Source organism: Mustela putorius, unplaced genomic scaffold (assembly GCF_011764305.1).
Source record: "Mustela putorius furo isolate JIRA1106 unplaced genomic scaffold, ASM1176430v1.1 tig00000868_pilon_pilon_pilon, whole genome shotgun sequence".
Lineage (NCBI taxonomy): Eukaryota > Metazoa > Chordata > Mammalia > Carnivora > Mustelidae > Mustela > Mustela putorius.
The window spans coordinates 6,636,110-6,654,225 of NW_025421502.1; the positions used below are offsets into that span (position 1 = coordinate 6,636,110).

The following is an 18,116-nucleotide window of genomic DNA, read 5'->3' on the forward strand; positions in this document are numbered from 1 at the left end:
ATTGTAAGCTATAACAGTTTTTTATATCCCACTGGTGTTACTTGGATGGAATATTTGTTAATAGTATAACGTGCTGCCGAGTAGCAGTTTGTGACTAATGACTAAATTATGTGTATGATTCTCATTAGCATTACAAATGCAAAAAAGCAAATAAGATACCATTGTCAAAATCTTTATTCTGGGATATTTCAATAACCTGAAAAAAAGCCCGTATTTCAAATATGAGTCTTGTCATTTTGCCACTTAATAAACATATTAAATCGTAGGCCATGTTAATACTGCCTGAAATATGCATAAAATTCACAAGATTTACTAAAGATGACTTTCACGGTGCCACTGTGGTCTTTCTGCAGTATTTGGTCACCTCCAGCACATACAGAATATAACCAGTCAATAAGGCGAAGAGCAGAATAAAGAATGTGACATGTTTTGTTGTTTTTTTTAAGATGTTTCCTTTCTTAAAGTAATGTCTACACCCAATACGGGGCTCAAACTCACCATCCCTAGATGAAGAGTGGTACACTCTATTTGCTGAGCCAGCCAAGGGGCCCGAGATGTGGCATGTTTAAAATTTGAAAACGGATATGGTCTGAATTACTAAATAGGGAAAATTTGTAATGAGGTTTAGGGGAGGTTGCAGATTTTCTTTTCTTTTCTTTTTTTGAAGAACAAATGAATCTGTTAAATATAAAAAGATTGGGGACAGTTTAAACCAAGCCGGCAGACAAATCCCAAATCCTTTGGTGAGTGAATATCCCTTGAAGTACATAACTAATGTCTAATCCCATCAGCTGTGCGGGTGTATGTCTGTACCCACAGATGCCTTGTCAGCTGATTTTACAGATCATATTGCTATTGACAGGCGCCTAGGACAGGCCTAAAATTTATAGACCTGTCCTTTGTCCTGCAGGAGAGGAAAGAAAATATTCCTTCTGGGACCACGGCCATTCTCCTGTCTTTTCCCCCTCCCTTGCTCCATGCTAAAAAGCCAAATGATAAGAGTTAATGCTTAATGCATGTTCTCAGTGCTAGTCTTCTGTTGCCTAGCAACCATCAGGATGGATGTTGAGCACTGAAAGGTGGCTTGAAATTCAGAAAGCCAAAGGGTCAGACTGAGTCCCAGCAACTGAAAAGAGTCTTGGCTCCAAACTGATTTTGAGGGATTTCTAATTTTAAAAAACACAATAATCATCTTGAGTCAATTTTTTTAAGCAGCCTGATCTTATGGCAACACTTACTGATGCTTTTCATAAGAGGAATATTATCATGATGTGCATGATTTACTTTAGAGTTCTCCCACTCCATTGCCTGTGCCTTCCTAGGTAAAGTGAAAATAAGGATTCTCTTCAAAGCATAGTTTTGCCATTTTAGTCCTCATACTGTCCCAGTCATCATTTTGAATAAAGACATTCTCCTAAACTCATGTTGACTCTGCCCCATTCTGATCTCTTCCCTGAAGGTACCAGTGTTGCCCAAAATATACCTGACTTGGAACATGCAGGTTATCAGCAGGCTGAAGAGAGTCATGACACTCTTAAGGGGACCAAAGTCAGGCCTGTGTTCACCATCATGTTTGAAGAAGACCGATGGGGGAACTACACAGACTCTAGGCCCCTAAAATAATCCATACGCTTGGGGCTGCTTTGAATAAAAGACCATGAAAGGATGTGCTAGTTCACCTTACTGATTCTGAGTTTGGGAGGAATAAAACCTTGAAAACTAAGAAGTTGCTCAAGACATTGAATTGGTACCACATTGCTCTTAATGCCCCCCAAATGGTTTCTGGATGATAATCTTAAATACCTTTCTTTCATCTTTTAAAATCAAAGAATTAAGATCACATTTGATATTAATATCCATGCCCAATTCTTCAGGAAACTCATCTTGCAATTTATTTTCAATATAGCAATTCTATGTTGGCAAAATAGAAAGTGTCGCATATAATTGACTTATTATGGTCAGTATCTGATTTTGTTAGGTGGTGTTTAATTGGGTGTTTTAGAATTTAATGTGTCTCTCAATCTTTGTTCTTTTGCTCAGGGAGAACCTGGAGATCAAGGCGAAAAGGTAAGAATAATTCTGCCTGTAATCCCCCCCTCCACCAAAGAGATATCAAACCTAACTGTATAGAAGTATGGATGACTAGCTAGCCGTAGATTCATAGATAGATCCACAGATAGATCCACAAATCCATAGATACAGAGAGATACAACAACCACTGTGCTTGTGAAACTGTTAATTAATAGGAGAAAATAGTGTAATTCTTATGTATGGACAGAGGTTTAGATTAAAAAGTTTAAAGAAATGGAGGGAAAGGGAACAAATTTGGACATTCTATGTCAAGCTTCTAAATGGTATTCAGAAATCCCTAGGCCTGAAAAACTTATTTTTACCTACTTTCTAATGCCACTCCAATGCTTTTCTAAGCATCTGTATCTCTCCTTACTGCTTCCTAGGTCACTAAGTTAAAGAAATACAGATGTTTACCTGTAACAAAGACACTGGAAATTGCCCCACAAAGAATTCTTATAAAAAAGCAAAAAGAAACACAAAAGGAGGCGGAGTACCATATGTTAAATTTCTCACAGACGTCCTTCCTGAATACTTTTGGGGCATCCTGATTATTTTTAGACTCTCATTACATATCACGGTGCTAATTTTCCTGGTTCTCATGCTGTTTACTTTGATAATGCTTGAGACATGTGCTGCCTATGTAGGAAGCTCCAAAACATTACATCATGCTCTTCAGAAGTGATCTGAACATTCTGATAAAGTAGTATCATCACTTCTAATCCTAAAAGAAGTACCCCTAAAGATCCAGCACACTTCTTGAATGTAACTGTATTTTTCAGCACTGTGAAGCAAAAATTAAAGATACTTATTTAAATGGAGGGAGAGCAAAGCAGAGGGAAAGGCTAGTCCAGCCCTTCACCTCGTGACCACTCTGAGTCAGTCCTCTTCATAAGAAAGTCTGTTGTGTCTGTTTTGTTTTTTTAATAAAGGGATTTCCAAGCAATCTTTTTAAAAGTATGCTAATAGGCTGCCTGTGAAAGGTTCCTCTTAAGAGACTATCGGTACATGTATTTGGCTTCCGACCAATTCTTTGTAATTAACTTGAAATTAATTAGTCATCAGGTCACTCTTTTGTGTAGAAATTAAGGAGGGGAAAGGAGCAGGGCCAGCACCATCCCAGGGACTCATCAGAGAGAGCAACTCAGGCTGCCGGGCTGCTGTGGTGTGTCCCCCGCCACAGACAAACTCCTGAGCAGGTTAGCTGCTTCTTTATCTGAAACAAGAAAAGGAAACAGAAAAAAGTAGAAGTCTCTCTCCTTCATCTTTGCCTTCTTCCACGGAAACCATCATCAGTACTTGATGTCTTATGTAAAGGAAATTTTTAAATGCTGAATTGACCTCTTAGGAAGCTAAACAGAAGAAGGGCCTTCCAGCTTAGGGAATCTATGAACAATAAGGCATTGTTACCGCTAACGGCTATCATTAACAGTTTATGCTGCATCAGAAACTGGCCTAGTTGTGTTGCACAAGCATAGTGTTTATTTCTTATAAACCCATAGCATTCTTCCCCTTCTGTTACACATGCGAAACGTGATGTAGGGGGGATTTCATCCGCCCAGTAGGTGCTGGAGCTGGGCTCAGTCTGTCCGGCGCCAAGGTCCATGATGTTTCCACTATAACATGCTGCAAGACTTAAATGAAACAATTCAGCATTGAAGGAATCAAAGCATGGATAATGAGCGAATGACTTTTTTTTTTCTAACGCTTTGCTTTGTGGTAGAAAGGGGATGTCAGGGAGGGAATAAGCACAGGAAATCTAAAAAATAACCCAGAAAGCATAAACTCTCCAGTTTCTTTTACCATAATTAAAAAAGAGAGAGCGTTCAAATAAAATACAGGGTGTTCAATGCACAGATGCAAAACACTTAGGTGCAGACAAATTAATCTTCCACCCGCAGTTTTGAGGACTGTATCATGCACTTCTAAGCCCTGGAGATTTGATTTGAGCTGAACTTGAAGACATAGTAGGATTTACACAGAGAGGAGGGAAAGGGGAGGGCAGGAACTCAGGGGGGCAGGAAGGGCGGGAAGGATGGACAGGGAGGTGCTGAGGCAAGTGGCATATTGAGGGAATGGTCAGGAAAAGGCTTTCTTCAGGAGAAAAGAAATAATGTTAAGGAGGCTTTCGGTGCCAGAATGAGCTATTGGAATCAGAGAAAGTACTGCTTTCTGTTGATATCATAGAATAGTTTAAAACTGCTCAGCTATGTTCATTGTAATAAATTTTATTTGGACCACTTGATATCAGGCAGCTGCTGAAGTAAAAATACGTTAGCTCTGTAGAACATTTGCAACAGATTTTGATATATAGTGCACATGAAAGCAAACTCAAAGTAATGAAAGCTACTGTGTGTAATGTCACCGATATATTTCACCATATCACTTTCCCCCCCTTAGGGAGAAGCTGGAGAGCATGGCCCCAAAGGTGACACAGGCGAAAAGGTACAGTGTTGTGAAATATGAAAGAGTATGTGTATGAGCAAGAAATATTATTCCATGTATGTGAAAGTGGAAGATTTTGAGAAAGGTAAGTGAGTGGTAGTAGCTTAATAAGATAAGATGGGAAATAATTCTACAAGTTTAGAAAATATTTGAGGGCGCCTGGGTGGCTCAGTGTGTTAAGCCACTGCCTTCGGCTCAGGTCCTGGGATCGAGTCCCACATCGGGCTCTCTGCTCAGCGGGGAGCCTGCTTCCCTCTCTCTCTCTCTCTGCCTGCCTCTCCGTCTACTTGTGATCTCTCTCTGACAAATAAATAAATAAAATCTTTAAAAATATATATATTTGAATATTAACTTGTAAAGGTGATCGTTCCACAAACTCCTAGCTACAAATTTAAATACTTTAAAAATAAAAGGATATGTCAGAAATTCTAGAAAATGTGTAGCCTCGTTTACAATAATATGGTCTTCAAAAAGAAACAATTTATTCATGTGTAAGTGGGGCTCTCTCCACTCAAAGTTGTAAAATAAAATTTCTAGAGCGATTCCATTTGTTCCAATTTGGGGAGTGAACAAGTCACAGGATTGGGATGAGATATACAAGTTTGAAAGTAAATGTCATTTGATTAGAGCCTCTAGTGCAATCTTAAAAATTTACCTTCACTTGAAATCTACTAAATCCAAATATTTTGTCAGCCTTTGCATTGTTTTTTTTTAATCTTTTAAATCGTTATTAGCATTTATATCACAGTGGTCTTATGACTCCTCTTCCTATCTCTTCTCATCACCCCCCTCCCCATCTATCAGTATAGCTTCCGCTTGGCTTCATGCATCACAGATATCTTTGGCATAAGAAGGGTATTTTACTTCACTTGTGCTGTAAAGAATTAAGAAAAAGATCTTTTAAGCAACTGAAATTAGAATAGTCAGATTTTCGTGAAAATCAAGCTAAGTAATTGAGTGATAAAAAAAGATTTATTCATTTAAGCTTAGAGTTGAAGATAAAAATATTTTGCTTTGAAAATTATTACAGTACAGATGGGTAATGGTTAGTCGTAAAAGCATCCCCATAAAAAAGGAGAAATTTATCTTTCTCATTCTTATAAATATTAATGTAAATATGGCATGGATAATAGGAACGAATTAATGTCACCACGTTGTAGTTATATGTTTGTATTCGAGGAGCAGTCCAGAAATTAGAGTGGACCCTCAGTCTCTGGAAGACCGGGGTTTCCCACCCTCAGCATTCTTGACATATTGGGCCAGATAATTCTTTGTTATGGGGGCTGTTGAATGTTTAACATCATTCTTGGCCTGCTGCTGCTAGATCCCACTAACTACGACAACCAAACCTATCTCTAGTCATTGCCAAATGGCTCCTGGGGGACAATATCACTTCTAGTTGAGAACCATTGCTGTAGACCCATTCTCTGTATCTGTCAAATCTAATTATCATGCTCCAATCAAATACGGATGCATGAGCTTAATACTTAATAAGACTAATGATATACCTCGATGACTCTCAGAGTCAGAATTTCAAACACCAGCTATATAAATCTGGATGTTATATTTAACTCTCTTGTTTATACTTAAAACCAGAGGTCAGCAAACTTCCAATAAAGGGCCAGAAAATAAATATCTGAAGTTTTTGGGCCTTGTGGTCCTTGTCACAACTACTCAACGCTGTTGTTACAGTGTGACAGCAACCATTAACAATATATAAACAAATGAGTATGGCTGTGTTCCAATAAAACTTTATTTCTGGACACTGAAATGTTAATTTCATGGAATTTTCATGTGTCATGAAGTATTATTGTTCTTTTTTTTTGAGCCATGTAAAAATGCAAAAACCATTCTTAGCACGTGGGCCACACATATGCTGGTGCTAGCTGGAGTTGGCCCACAGGTCTCAGTTGCCAGTCTCTGTTTAAAGAAAGGAGAGCAGTTTTTTCAACTGAGAAAAGTTTATGCCAGGTCTCAACTACACCTATGTGGATTTCTCCAGAAAATTTTATGCTTTGCAAGATGCATTTTTAAAGCTTCATTTTTGAAATGTAGGCCAATAATAGTTTCTTTAATCACACATTTTTTAATTTCAATTTTCCAGTCACAAAGCAACTTTTTTCTCTGAAAAGACCAAGTCTATCTCAAGGGAATATCGTTCTTAGTTTTTATTTTAATGCAAATCATTTACCATAACAACTCACACAGAGTAACTCTCAATAAATGTTAGCTTTCTTACAACATGGAAACTGAAATCAACTGGGTAGGTTGTTTTCTTTTTTATCAAAAAGTTTTATTAGTCAACTGAAATTAAGTACCAGAAATGCTGCAGTTAAAACGGAAATCATTTTTATAAACTTTCAATGGGCCTAAACCGGGGATTGTAAATAGGAATCTGTAACATATAATATGTAATCTGACCTATAGCATTCATCCCGAGAATGCTGTAATTGGAATATAATTTTTGATGTGTTTTTTAAAACATTTCCTGCTTCTGTCATATAATTTGTTTCCAGTATGTTGGAAACACTCTTCTCATGGCCTTTGGGTTCAGTATGTGAAACTCATTCATCATTTACCAAGTTTGAGATGTAAAATAAAAAAACACTTTTTTTTCCCCCTGCCATTGATGTAGTAAATTACGTCATTGACTGATTCACTGTAATAGGATTTTTTTTCCTTTTGATCCAACTCTGTGCCTTTGGATGGTAAAGTAATCGAAACCTTTCCAGACCGGTCATCTGGAAATGCTGTGGAACTGTAAAAACTACTAGGCTGGGTTTTGTCCATGGCGAGCAACTGTGCTATAATCTAGTCTTGCGAGTAACACGCCAAAGAATGATTTCAGTCATGTGTGGAGTTACTACGCAAAGGTTATGTTCTGCTCTTTGGAGCGTTACTCTCCCGACAAACGTAGTCATGGATTTGTTCTCTCTTCCGAGCAACTTGAAAGTAGATGTTGGTGCAGCAAGCTGAATGGTTTGGTCACCCCACTCTATCATTCATAATTCAGTCTGCTGGACCTGACAGGTGCCTTCACTTTCTCTGGTCCCTCTTTTGTGTCCATTCCCAGAAACACACTGCCTTCTTGGTTTATGACTACATAGCATCATTGATTTGCATCCTCCGAGCCTTTTCTTTTCTGCTTTATTATGTTATGTTAGTCACCATACAGTGCTTCATTAGTTTTTGATGTAGTGTTCCATGATTCATTGTTTGCATATCAGAAGTCGCACCTGTATTTGGAGCTACCACCAAATTGTCTCTTCTTAAAATCCTGTGTGAAGATCTATCTCAGTGGGCAGCAGCAGTCCCGGTCAATGCAGGGCCTCTCTAACTCAGCACATGTGGTTGCCTCAGCTTAGAACAATCTTCCTGTCTGTTCACTCCTTCCTCCACTTTCTTTTCTTTAGATGACCTTTGTCTGTAAGTCATTTCCCTTGGGCAGTCATTTCAGTCTTCTCCAGATTGGTTAGGTTACCTACTCTAGTCTTCCACAACACTCTTTAAAATCCCTTTCATAACCATTATCACAGTTTATTGTAATTCCTTGTTTAGTTGGACATCCAGCTCATTGGGAAAGAAAAAACACACAAATAAAGAGAAACTATATGATTCAGACTATTCCCAGCACCAGTCTAAGTTCCTGGCATATACTTGTAAGATAATAAATATTTATTGAATAAACAACCTGTTTTAAAAATTTTTGTTTTCCTTTCAACTGTTTTTTATCTCCATGGAATGGTAGAACTTTTTCCTGTGACGTGCATTTGTTTATCATGTCTTCTGCTATATACAGAGACACAGGATTTCCCAAGCATGAGAATCTCTTCCTATTCCAGATGTTTCTTATAAAAATAAAAAGAAAGGAAGAAAAAGATAGTATTTTTTTAATGCTTTTAATCGGTAATTTTTTTTGTATATATTTTAGTACGTGGCTGTGATGAGCACAGGCCAAGGGTGCGGATTGTAACTGCATTGCTCCCCGATTTCACCCACCTCCCCCCATCCCTGCAAACAGAACATGGCTGGCACATAGTCCGTGCTCAACAAACACTTATCAAATGAATTAATAAATGATAGAAATGTCACCACATTCACTTGATTTATCCACTTAGACTTTATTAACACATACACAACATTATATACTAACTATTGTGTTTGAAAATAATCACACCCAAAACAGAAACTCTGTGTTTGAATGATCACAAGTCAAATTCATTTACCTCAAGTGTCTTCTCAAAGGATTTTCCCATTCGTGACTTGCCCTGTGGAAATGTGTTTCTAGACCAGCCGACTTACGAAACGAAGAGTATACTTGAGACATAGTTGGATTTTTCTGCCTTTAATCCTGTATTCATTTTCATTTTTGGAGGAATGAAATAAGCACTGACGGTCTTATTTCCACGACTTGCAGGACTAGCCTTTAAAATGTTTAACTTATGACTGTCTTTCAGCAGTTGTCTTGCCACTTAAAAGTTATAAAAATTCCTCAAGATTTCACAGTCTAAGTTTTTTAAAAAGAGAATTAAAATATCACTCATAGTCGCCTCAAATGAAACTGCTCCAATTTCCACAAGTAAATCAGCCTTTCAGGAAACTGTCTTTCTCTTCATCCGCTTCCTATGAGAACTAAATCTAGTCCTTAGTCTCATCGGTAGATTATCCAGCCACATTCCAATAGGACATTAAAATAAAAAGGTTTTAAACTGCAGTTAATACTAGCAACTTCCCTTTATTTTTAAGTTTACTGCAACGTTTATGCCCTGTTGTCAAAATGAAATAAACCAATAATTCTTATTCTAATAAAAAGAACATGACAATGGAATTTAGAAAGTCCAAAATTCACTTATCCTCTCGTTGGTTCAATTTCCTTATCTACTAAGTGAAAATAGTCATATATGCCCTATCTCATCAGAATTTTATGGGGTCTAAATGAGATGAGAGAAGGGACTTTGCAAAGTCAAAATTGCTTTTAGGAATACAAAGGTCTCCTTGTGCAAAATATTACAAACCAGATTCATTGGTGTTGATGGCTTTCAGATTTGATTTAGTAGAAATAAGTATTATTTTATTAGTCACATTTATTTCACTCCCCATTTGGAACTCAGCTGAATGTTAGTGATCAGAAAGAGAAGTCAGTAGAAGACAGTATTTAGGGCCTCGTGTTTTATCATGTTTTAATTTTTCCTTGGGTAATAACAATTACAGACATCAAAGAAGCTCACATATGTGTCAGTTTCTTCAGTAAACTAATTCATGATTTCTTTCTCCTTCCCAAGTTCTTTTCCCCCCTCCTAAATTTTTTTCTCATTTTGATCCTTGACTGCTGACTTGTTTAAAACATTCTTTTTTGAGATTTGCTCATTCCTTTGCCATAGAGACATTGAACAATTCCTATGGGCTAGGCACAGAATAAAAACAGGCACTGAATCTCTCCCTGTGTGGCTGATTGTTTGATGAAGGGACAGACAATGAATAAGCAGAAAACATAAATATGTAATTCTGAGGTGAGCTTTGCAGGACATGAACAGAGCTCAATGCTGGATGGGAGGAAGTTGTATGTGGGGGCGTGTGTCTGAAGTTGGTTGTTGATGGGTTCTTTGAAGCAAAGCCATATAAGCTGAGACCTCAAGAAAGAGAAGGTGCCAACCTGGGGAAGAGATGGGAAGAATTGGGTGAAGGGGACCAGTGCTCCATGGACAGAGGCCTGAGGCTTCATCTCTGTTTCTAAAAGAGGGTGATGAGCAACTTCCTAAATCCAGAACAAGGAACCAGATCCCTGGAGTTCCTTGAGCACTTGCATGCATATGACAACTGAAGAAATTCCAGTGTGTACCTTCCTTCTATGGCAATTCCTATTTTCTCAATAGCCTCAAGTAGTTACGTTTTCTCCCTCTTTTTCTTTTTTTGTTTGTTTCTTTTTTTTCCTTTCCTTTTTTTTTTTTTTTTTTTTTTTTTTTGCCTTGTAACATGTTTGCGGGTTGGGGGTTAAAAGGAGCTTGAAAATCAAGGCCCTTTTGCTGCCCTATTTTAGAGATAGATGGGCACTAAAGATGGCACATGAGGTAATGAGCATGGGGTGTTATACGCAACTCATGAATCATTGAACACTACATCGGAAATTAATTATGTACTATATGTTGGCTAATTGAATTTAAATTTAAAAAAAAAAAGAAAGAAGCAACCTTCTTAACAAACCTCCATATTCTTTTCCACCAATCCCTCTCTGTGGATTTTATAGCATATTTACTTTGGGAATGTAGTCACCCTCTTGTGGTATCCCAGTGGAGAACAGTGCCATTTAGAAAGTCAATCAGAGAAAGATAATTATCACATGATCTCACTGATATGTGGAATTTAAGAAACCAAACAGAGGACCATAGGGAAAGGGAGGGAAAAATAAAACAAGATGAAATCAGAGAGGGAGACAAACCATAAGAGACTTTTCTTTTTAAAAATATTTTATTTATTTATTTTAGAGAGAGAGTGAGAAAGAGAGATGAGAGAGCACACAGAGGGAGAAGCAGGGTCCCCACTGGCAGCCCTATGTGGGGTTTGACCCCAGGACCATGGGATCATGACCTGAGCCAAAGGTAGAGGTTTAACTGACTGAGCCACTCAGGAGCGCTCCCCGCCTCCAAAGAGATTCTTAATCATAGAAAAAAAAACTGAAGGTTGCTGGGGTGGGAGATGGGGTAACTGGGTAATGGACATTAAGGAGGGCACATGATGTAATGAGCACTGGGTATTATATAAATAAGACTGATGGGGGCACCTGGGTGGCTCAGTGGGTTAAAGCCTCTGCCTTCGGCTCGGGTCATGATCCCGGGGTCCGGGGATCGAGCCCCGCATCAGGCTGTCTGCTCAGCAGGGAGCCTGCTTCCTTTCCTCTCTCTCTGCCTCTCGGCCTACCTGTGATTTCTGTCTGTCAAGATAAATAAAATCTTAAAAAAAAAAAAAAAAGACTGATGAATCACTGAAGTCTACCTCTGTAACTAGTAATACACATTAATGAATTTAATTTAAATTTAAATACCTAAATAAATAAATGTTTGGTAGAAAAAAAAAACAGTAAAAAATTAACGAAAAAGAAAAGAAAGCAGATTCTACCTCAAGATTTTCTCTCAGGTCTTACATATGTCCCTGCCACCCAAGAGTCATCCATCATCCTGTAATTTTCCGGTGACTGTGTCACAAAGAAATAAGTGTAAAGCTAGAGAAAATGTGCCGGTCGTAACTGTGACAGTACTTCGTGAAGAAAACAAACCGACCTGCTATGTGGCTTTTTCCAGCTCGACATCATTAACCCTTTGACTTCATCTGTTGAACCCTGACTTTCTGAAGACCGAGAGGGTCAAGGAACTCCCAGTAACTGAGAGCCCATGACATTAATAAATTCCAGAAATAGAGAAAACCAAAATTCCAGATCTCCAAATTATAATTTATTACTTTAGAATGCCCTTTTAGCACTGTATCAAGAGAAGAGATATATAATTATATATTTCTGTTGACTTCAAGGAATATAGTCCTTAAGTACTTTGCATTCAAAATAAACCCGTGTTTTTAGAAAAGTGCATTGTTTACCTTGGAAATTGTTGACATCTTAACAGCTGACATGTTGGTGTGGTCTTATGGAGTATAGTTAGGTCCTGTTAGTCATGGGGCGCCTTTGAATGCCATGTTGATAATGGCTCTTGGTGTGTTTGTATGTTTCCTATTCTCATAACTTGTGGAATAATCTCTCATGGGTTTTGTTTTAGGGTGACCCTGGATCATCAGCTGCAGGAATTAAGGTAACTATAACTTTGTAAGTGTTTGTACCACAGGAGTTACAGTTCTGAATTTTATAAGCCTCTGCTTTCTCTTCTTTTATACCAGTTTTGATGGCTATGACTGTTTTTTATTCTTCTGTAATGAATGTAATGCTTCCAAACACAACAGGGCATATCTGCTGGAAATCTGATAAAGGCTTAAATAAGAGGTCCTGCCTTCACTTCTCTTTGCAGCTGGTTTTTACAAAAATGTGGATTTGTATGTGAGCTTTAGGTATGTTCACAGCAAAAAAAAAAAGAAATTCCTGTTTCTGGTGAGACATAGAGTAATAGAATAAAATGAATGAAATGCATGTGATCAAGAAGGCTAGGCCATCTCTGTGAACTTGTCCAGAGGCCTAAAGGTTTTGGCAAATTCTTGTAAGATTGTTTTTAACATCTTTGGTTTTCTTTCGGGCAGGGAGAACCTGGAGAATCTGGTCGCCCAGGACAAAAGGTAATACCTCTATTCTAGTGTGTTCTTTCTACTGCTTCATCTTTGCCATTTTTTATACCTACTATCCACGGTGTGATATGAAAACAATTAAAAAACGATGTAGTCTTCAAGCTTTGCATGCAGAATGCTATTGATTGTTTTGCATTGTAAAAGGGTTGAGGTGGACCATGGCAAAATATGAAGCACTATGTACGTGTAAAAAGATGTTTTATCAGCTAAGGTCTGCATATACTCAGCTGTCCGAGGCTAACAAAGATGAGTCAGGTTGGAATGCCAACAACTTATCTTGCATGTTTAAAGTCGCTCTGCATGTTTCTGTCATTCATGAGAAGAAATGAGTATTTACTAAACTTTTTCAATTGGGAATGAGAGCTTCTTATATTCCTTTTCCTTTCATTTCAAATACTTCCCTCCTGACATTTCTTATGTGAATTATGTCTCCCTATGCAGTGGGTGTTATGTTATACAAACCAGATTTGTTAATAAATGAAGTTTTAATTGGAGACACTAGCCAAGCACTTTAACTGATCTGTGAATGCATACATGAATTTTTTTGAATCATTTTTGCTTCACTTCAGTGATAAATTAGAGGATATGCAGTGATTATGTTTAGATTCATATTCTCATTTGAGTCTGAGGCAGGAAACAACTGTTAGCAGTTTATTGTCTGAGCATCTGGATATCAGTGCCCAGTGCTGTCAGACTTTAGGTAACAGATGTGTTAGAGCTAACAAGTAAATGTGAATTCCACATTAGGCTAAATCTCTTAAGATCGTGACTCTACCTTTATCTAGCAATAGCTGATGTTGTAGAAAAAAACATAATTAGAGATACAGAATTTACCCCATTAGTGTAAAGGAAAAGAAAGAATAAACCTCATTATAGGAGTTTGGAATCCTAAGACATGGTAAAATAATGTTCCCACACTCTTGAAGCCATTGAGAGGATGATTGCTTTGTTTTAACACTTAGGATTAAAGTAATTTTTGAGAAGGCCTATCATGTTCTTTTAAAATTCCTCTAATTTAAAAATAGAGTTTTCTTTTGAAACTCAGTTTCTCTTGAAACTTAGGCTATAAGAATAATGATTCATCAGGCCCAGTTTTGGGTAATGTTCACTTTTCCAAAGACCCCAGCAGAATTCTGTGAATTTTGCTCTTAAAATCCCAACATTTCCTACTGATTCTTTATGTAAGGAATTTGAAATTAGTGGTATCATCAGAGATCCATGGTCTGCTTTGATTTGAAAAAGCAAATAATCTTCTCAGATGATCTAATTTTAGGTTCCTTCATCTTTAAACGTTGAAGGCTAAATTTAAAGTGTTCTCCAAATATGTGATATACTAAAAAAATGTCTGCATGACTATTACGCTTTTTTAACAAAACAAAACAAATCTGCCATGATTTTATATAGGTTCCACTGTTTTCACAGTGGAAGATCCTAAATGATTTTCAATTGCTTAACAAAATATTGCCTTATTATGATTATTTAGAAATACAGTTTAGCTTCATTCCTAGAAGTTCTTAGGTTTACATATGGGAAGATTGGATCCTTTGTATTTCATTAAAAATCTGCTTTAAATTATATCAGGAGAAGGGGTGGATTCATTAAAAGCTCACAACCCATCTGAATGAGTATGTGCCCTGAAATGAACAGCATCTTTTTCATCAACATTTAGGCCAGATTCTATCCTTTGATGCAATCTCACTTGCCTACAGTATTTACAACTTCCTTTGTCTAGAATCAAGATTTGGCAATACTTACCCCAACGTCGCTTTAGAAGTAGAGTATTCCCATGCTTGCTACTTACTCAAGTTAGAAAATGACAAGCAGAACTGAATACAGAACCAATCCAAGAGAACTTCCATGGCATTTTCCTCATCATTGAAGAGCTGTGTTGTGCATTCTATACATAAGCTCCTGCGTGAGGGACATTTCAGAAATGTAGAGTGTTGTGACAGAACAAAAAGCCCATTGATAAGCTTTCCACTGTCTGGTGTTGTCCAAGAGCAACATTCATAATGTAGAATGACTTCATCGTAGTTCTTTTTCCTTTGATAGATTCAACAGGAAAGTGCGTGATTAATACATGAGTTAGTATGCATATTTATGTTTGTAAACTGAATGTGTAGATTTATACAAATAGGTATTGTGTTTCATCACATAGCTTTTTCTTTCTAACTTCTTTTCATTTTCTTAAAATAAGTTTTTTAATTTTCAAGGTATGAAAATACTTGATCCCCCATTAGAAGGGACCTTTGCAGTTGAAGTATATGTAAAAGTACAAGGCACTGGGAGCAAAAGCAGAGTCACAAATTTGACAGCAGACAAGGGTCTCCTTTAATGGAGGGTAAAGAGTCCAAGGGAAAGAAAAAAAGAACCCAAAGTATAATGTGTAAAGTTTAATCTACTTGGACAAGTATTCTTTAAACTGAAGAACAAACCGATTCTTAATTATGACCCAGATCTGACTTTGGGCCATGCATGCCCAAGAATTCAACCTAGAGAAGCTCCTGGGCCAAGAAATAGGCAAAAATGGAGAAGTCAGCAAAAACTGGGTCTTACTGGAAGACAAACCTTCATGGTATAAATATAGGAAAATTTTTATATTGTAAGAAAAGTCTTCCTAATAATGTTGAGATGTTCCACAAAGAGTAATATGAAATATTTTATAATCTTTCATTGTGTTGACCACTGCATTAAATAAACATAAATTTGGAAAAGGCAAATTCCTTTCTGAAATATTTTTCCTTTAAAAAGTCCATTTAACAATGTAATATGTATAAACACCTACATACATACACATGTAATATAGGGAACAGCTAAATGCTGAAGTCTCTGTTAAGTATTCAATCTACATTGTAAAAGATCTGTAATGTCTCATACATATTTCTCATATTTCTCATTGCCAGAAAACATGGGCATGTGTCTGTGTACACATGTGTATATATGTATCTTTTTTAAAGTAGTTGTACAATCGTTTTAATATAGTGGAGGGAAGTGTATGGTGAGAACTCCTGCAGGCAAACAGTGTTATAACCCCTGTATTTTCACGTGTTTCAAATAAGATGCCTTGAATTTCAGAGGCCTTTCTGCAAACAATACAAAATTATAGGTTTTTCACCAATAGCTTTGCTTTTATTGGTTGTGTGTTCTCCTTCAGTTTACTGTATGTTCGGGATGCCTTGTACTTTTTTTTTTTTTTTAAGTAAAAGAGAATCTTCAGTAAAATATAGATGCAGCCTTATTTACTGGATCTTCTTAAATTTATCAAATGAAGGGCAAAGGGTAAAGAAAAAAGAAAATCCAATGCATACTGTTTCTTTAGGAAGTTTAATCCACTTAGACAAGTATTCTTTGAATGCAATCTTAAATTCATAATGATCATTCTTTCTTCTCTGGCATAACCTCATCTTAGTCTCACTGTTCACAGTACAAAATTTGAGTTATATAGTTTCAAACAGTGTAGCTTTTCTTTTGCATTCCTGAAGTACCTGTGACCTAAACCATCAGGAAAGTCATTGTCCCTTCTAGGTCTAACCATACAGCTTAGTTAACAGTATCTGGAGTCATTTTTTGATAATACCAAAGCAAATTATGACTCTTCATAATATGAGAGTAATACTATTAAAGACAAAATATCTGATTGTTCCTAGGTTTTCCTTGGAATGAGGATTGTTGAAACATTTAGATGAAAAGAAGTGTCTCCCTTTACCACTTTTATTTAGTTTAATGCCCTAGTCTCTTTTAGTATAGTTGTCTATCCCACTGACAGACCATTCTGACGCAATGTATGCCTTTGACCCTCAAATATTGTTTCCACAAATAATAGTCATCTCAGTCCAATATAGGACGGACTTTCATTTCCCCTGGCAATTCCTTTATGTTTCTTTAGTGGAATTTAGGGGATTTTCTAAGCAATTTAACCTCTTGTCACTATACTTTGTACTTAAAATAATGTAGACAATTCTGTGAAAATGAGATTTAGCTTGACTCCAGTGTGCTCACACAAAATGTACCACTTAATCTCAAACCTGTATTCAGGAACAGCTGCACGCATGGTACCATTAGCTCTAAATCGCTAAGCAGGGTTACCCAGACTCAACAATTGTCAGAAATACAGGCTGAAGTTAAGAATGATCTTGACCATGCATTTATCTTCTCATCATTCAGGAATGGAAAAGAAATCTTACTATACTTTTAAGTGAGCAAGACTTTTAATGTATATTGTTTTGATGTGACCATCTGTTCACACAGCCAACTCTTGATTATCTGAGGTAAGAGAGCCCGGGAACAGGATGCATTATACAAATGCATACATAATCCTCATTTCAGCAAAGAGCTTCAGCTTCCTCAAGAAATTATTTACCAGAGAATAATAAAACACACAAGAGTTTCTGTTCCTTTTACTTCTCTCACTTGCCTTCTGGTTGAGATGCCAAGGAGCAGTGAGATGGCAGGAAGAGAGAAAATCCTGAAAAATCTGCAAATGGTCAACCCATCCCTGAATCAAGAGTTGACTGAACTGTATAATCTCACCAAGGTTCTTAGAACTAGACAATATTTATATATGTGTATATATAACATATATAGCAAGTATTCAGTTAGGAACACTTGCCATGTTTTTCTCCAAATACTGTGACTGAGTGACTGTTGTTCTATAATGCTATGTGATTTTCCTATGTAGGGTGAACCAGGGCTTCCTGGGCTTCCTGGACTTCCGGGGATAAAGGTAAATACTGCACTGACAGTCTCAGTTTTAAAAAGATTTTATTTATTTATTTGACAGAGAGCAAGACAGCTAGAGAGGGAACACAAGCAGGGGGAGTGGGAGCTGGAGCAGGAGAAGCAGGCCTCCCGCCAAGCAGGGAGCCTGATGCATGGTTTGATCCCAGGATCCTGGGATCATGACCCGCGCCGAAGGCAGACGATTAATGACTGAGCCACCCAGGTGCCCCACAACCAATTAAATTTTTTAAATCGAGGGGCGCTTGGGTGGCTCAGTCAGTTGGGCATCCAGCTATTGATCTCCACTCAGGTCTTGATCTCAGAGTGATGGGCTTGAGGCCCACGTTAGCATTTTTAAATTGAAAACTAGGTGCAAGTATTGCTGAGATTTGCCGTTGCTATCTGGACTATATATATTCTACTATTAGAACCTACTATGACCTTGAAAAAAATGTAAGTGCCACAAAGGAATTCTTTAAAGTCTAGGATGTCCACTTTCACATTTTAATTTTGTTCTTTGCGTCCCTTAGACTCTGACTGGAATCAGAGTCTTAACATTCCCATAAATCAAACATTTAGGCAGCTGTTTTTGTAATTCATTC

General features: G+C 37.3%; 1 protein-coding gene across 14 annotated transcripts in view; it reads left to right on the top strand.

Annotated features, from left to right (window-relative positions):
- The window catches only part of COL25A1 (collagen type XXV alpha 1 chain), a 460,001-nt gene that overhangs the window by 378,826 nt on the left and 63,059 nt on the right, over nucleotides 1–18,116 (top strand). For 13 of the 14 annotated variants that reach the window (XM_013054002.2, XM_004748091.3, XM_045085556.1 and 10 more), the window contains 5 exons: nucleotides 2,041–2,067; nucleotides 4,471–4,515; nucleotides 12,279–12,311; nucleotides 12,751–12,786; nucleotides 17,474–17,518. In XM_013054002.2, coding sequence (XP_012909456.1) covers nucleotides 2,041–2,067; nucleotides 4,471–4,515; nucleotides 12,279–12,311; nucleotides 12,751–12,786; nucleotides 17,474–17,518 — 186 coding nt within the window. The remainder of the gene's footprint in view (nucleotides 1–2,040; nucleotides 2,068–4,470; nucleotides 4,516–12,278; nucleotides 12,312–12,750; nucleotides 12,787–17,473; nucleotides 17,519–18,116) is intronic. The other variant, XM_004748095.3, reaches the window with a different exon arrangement.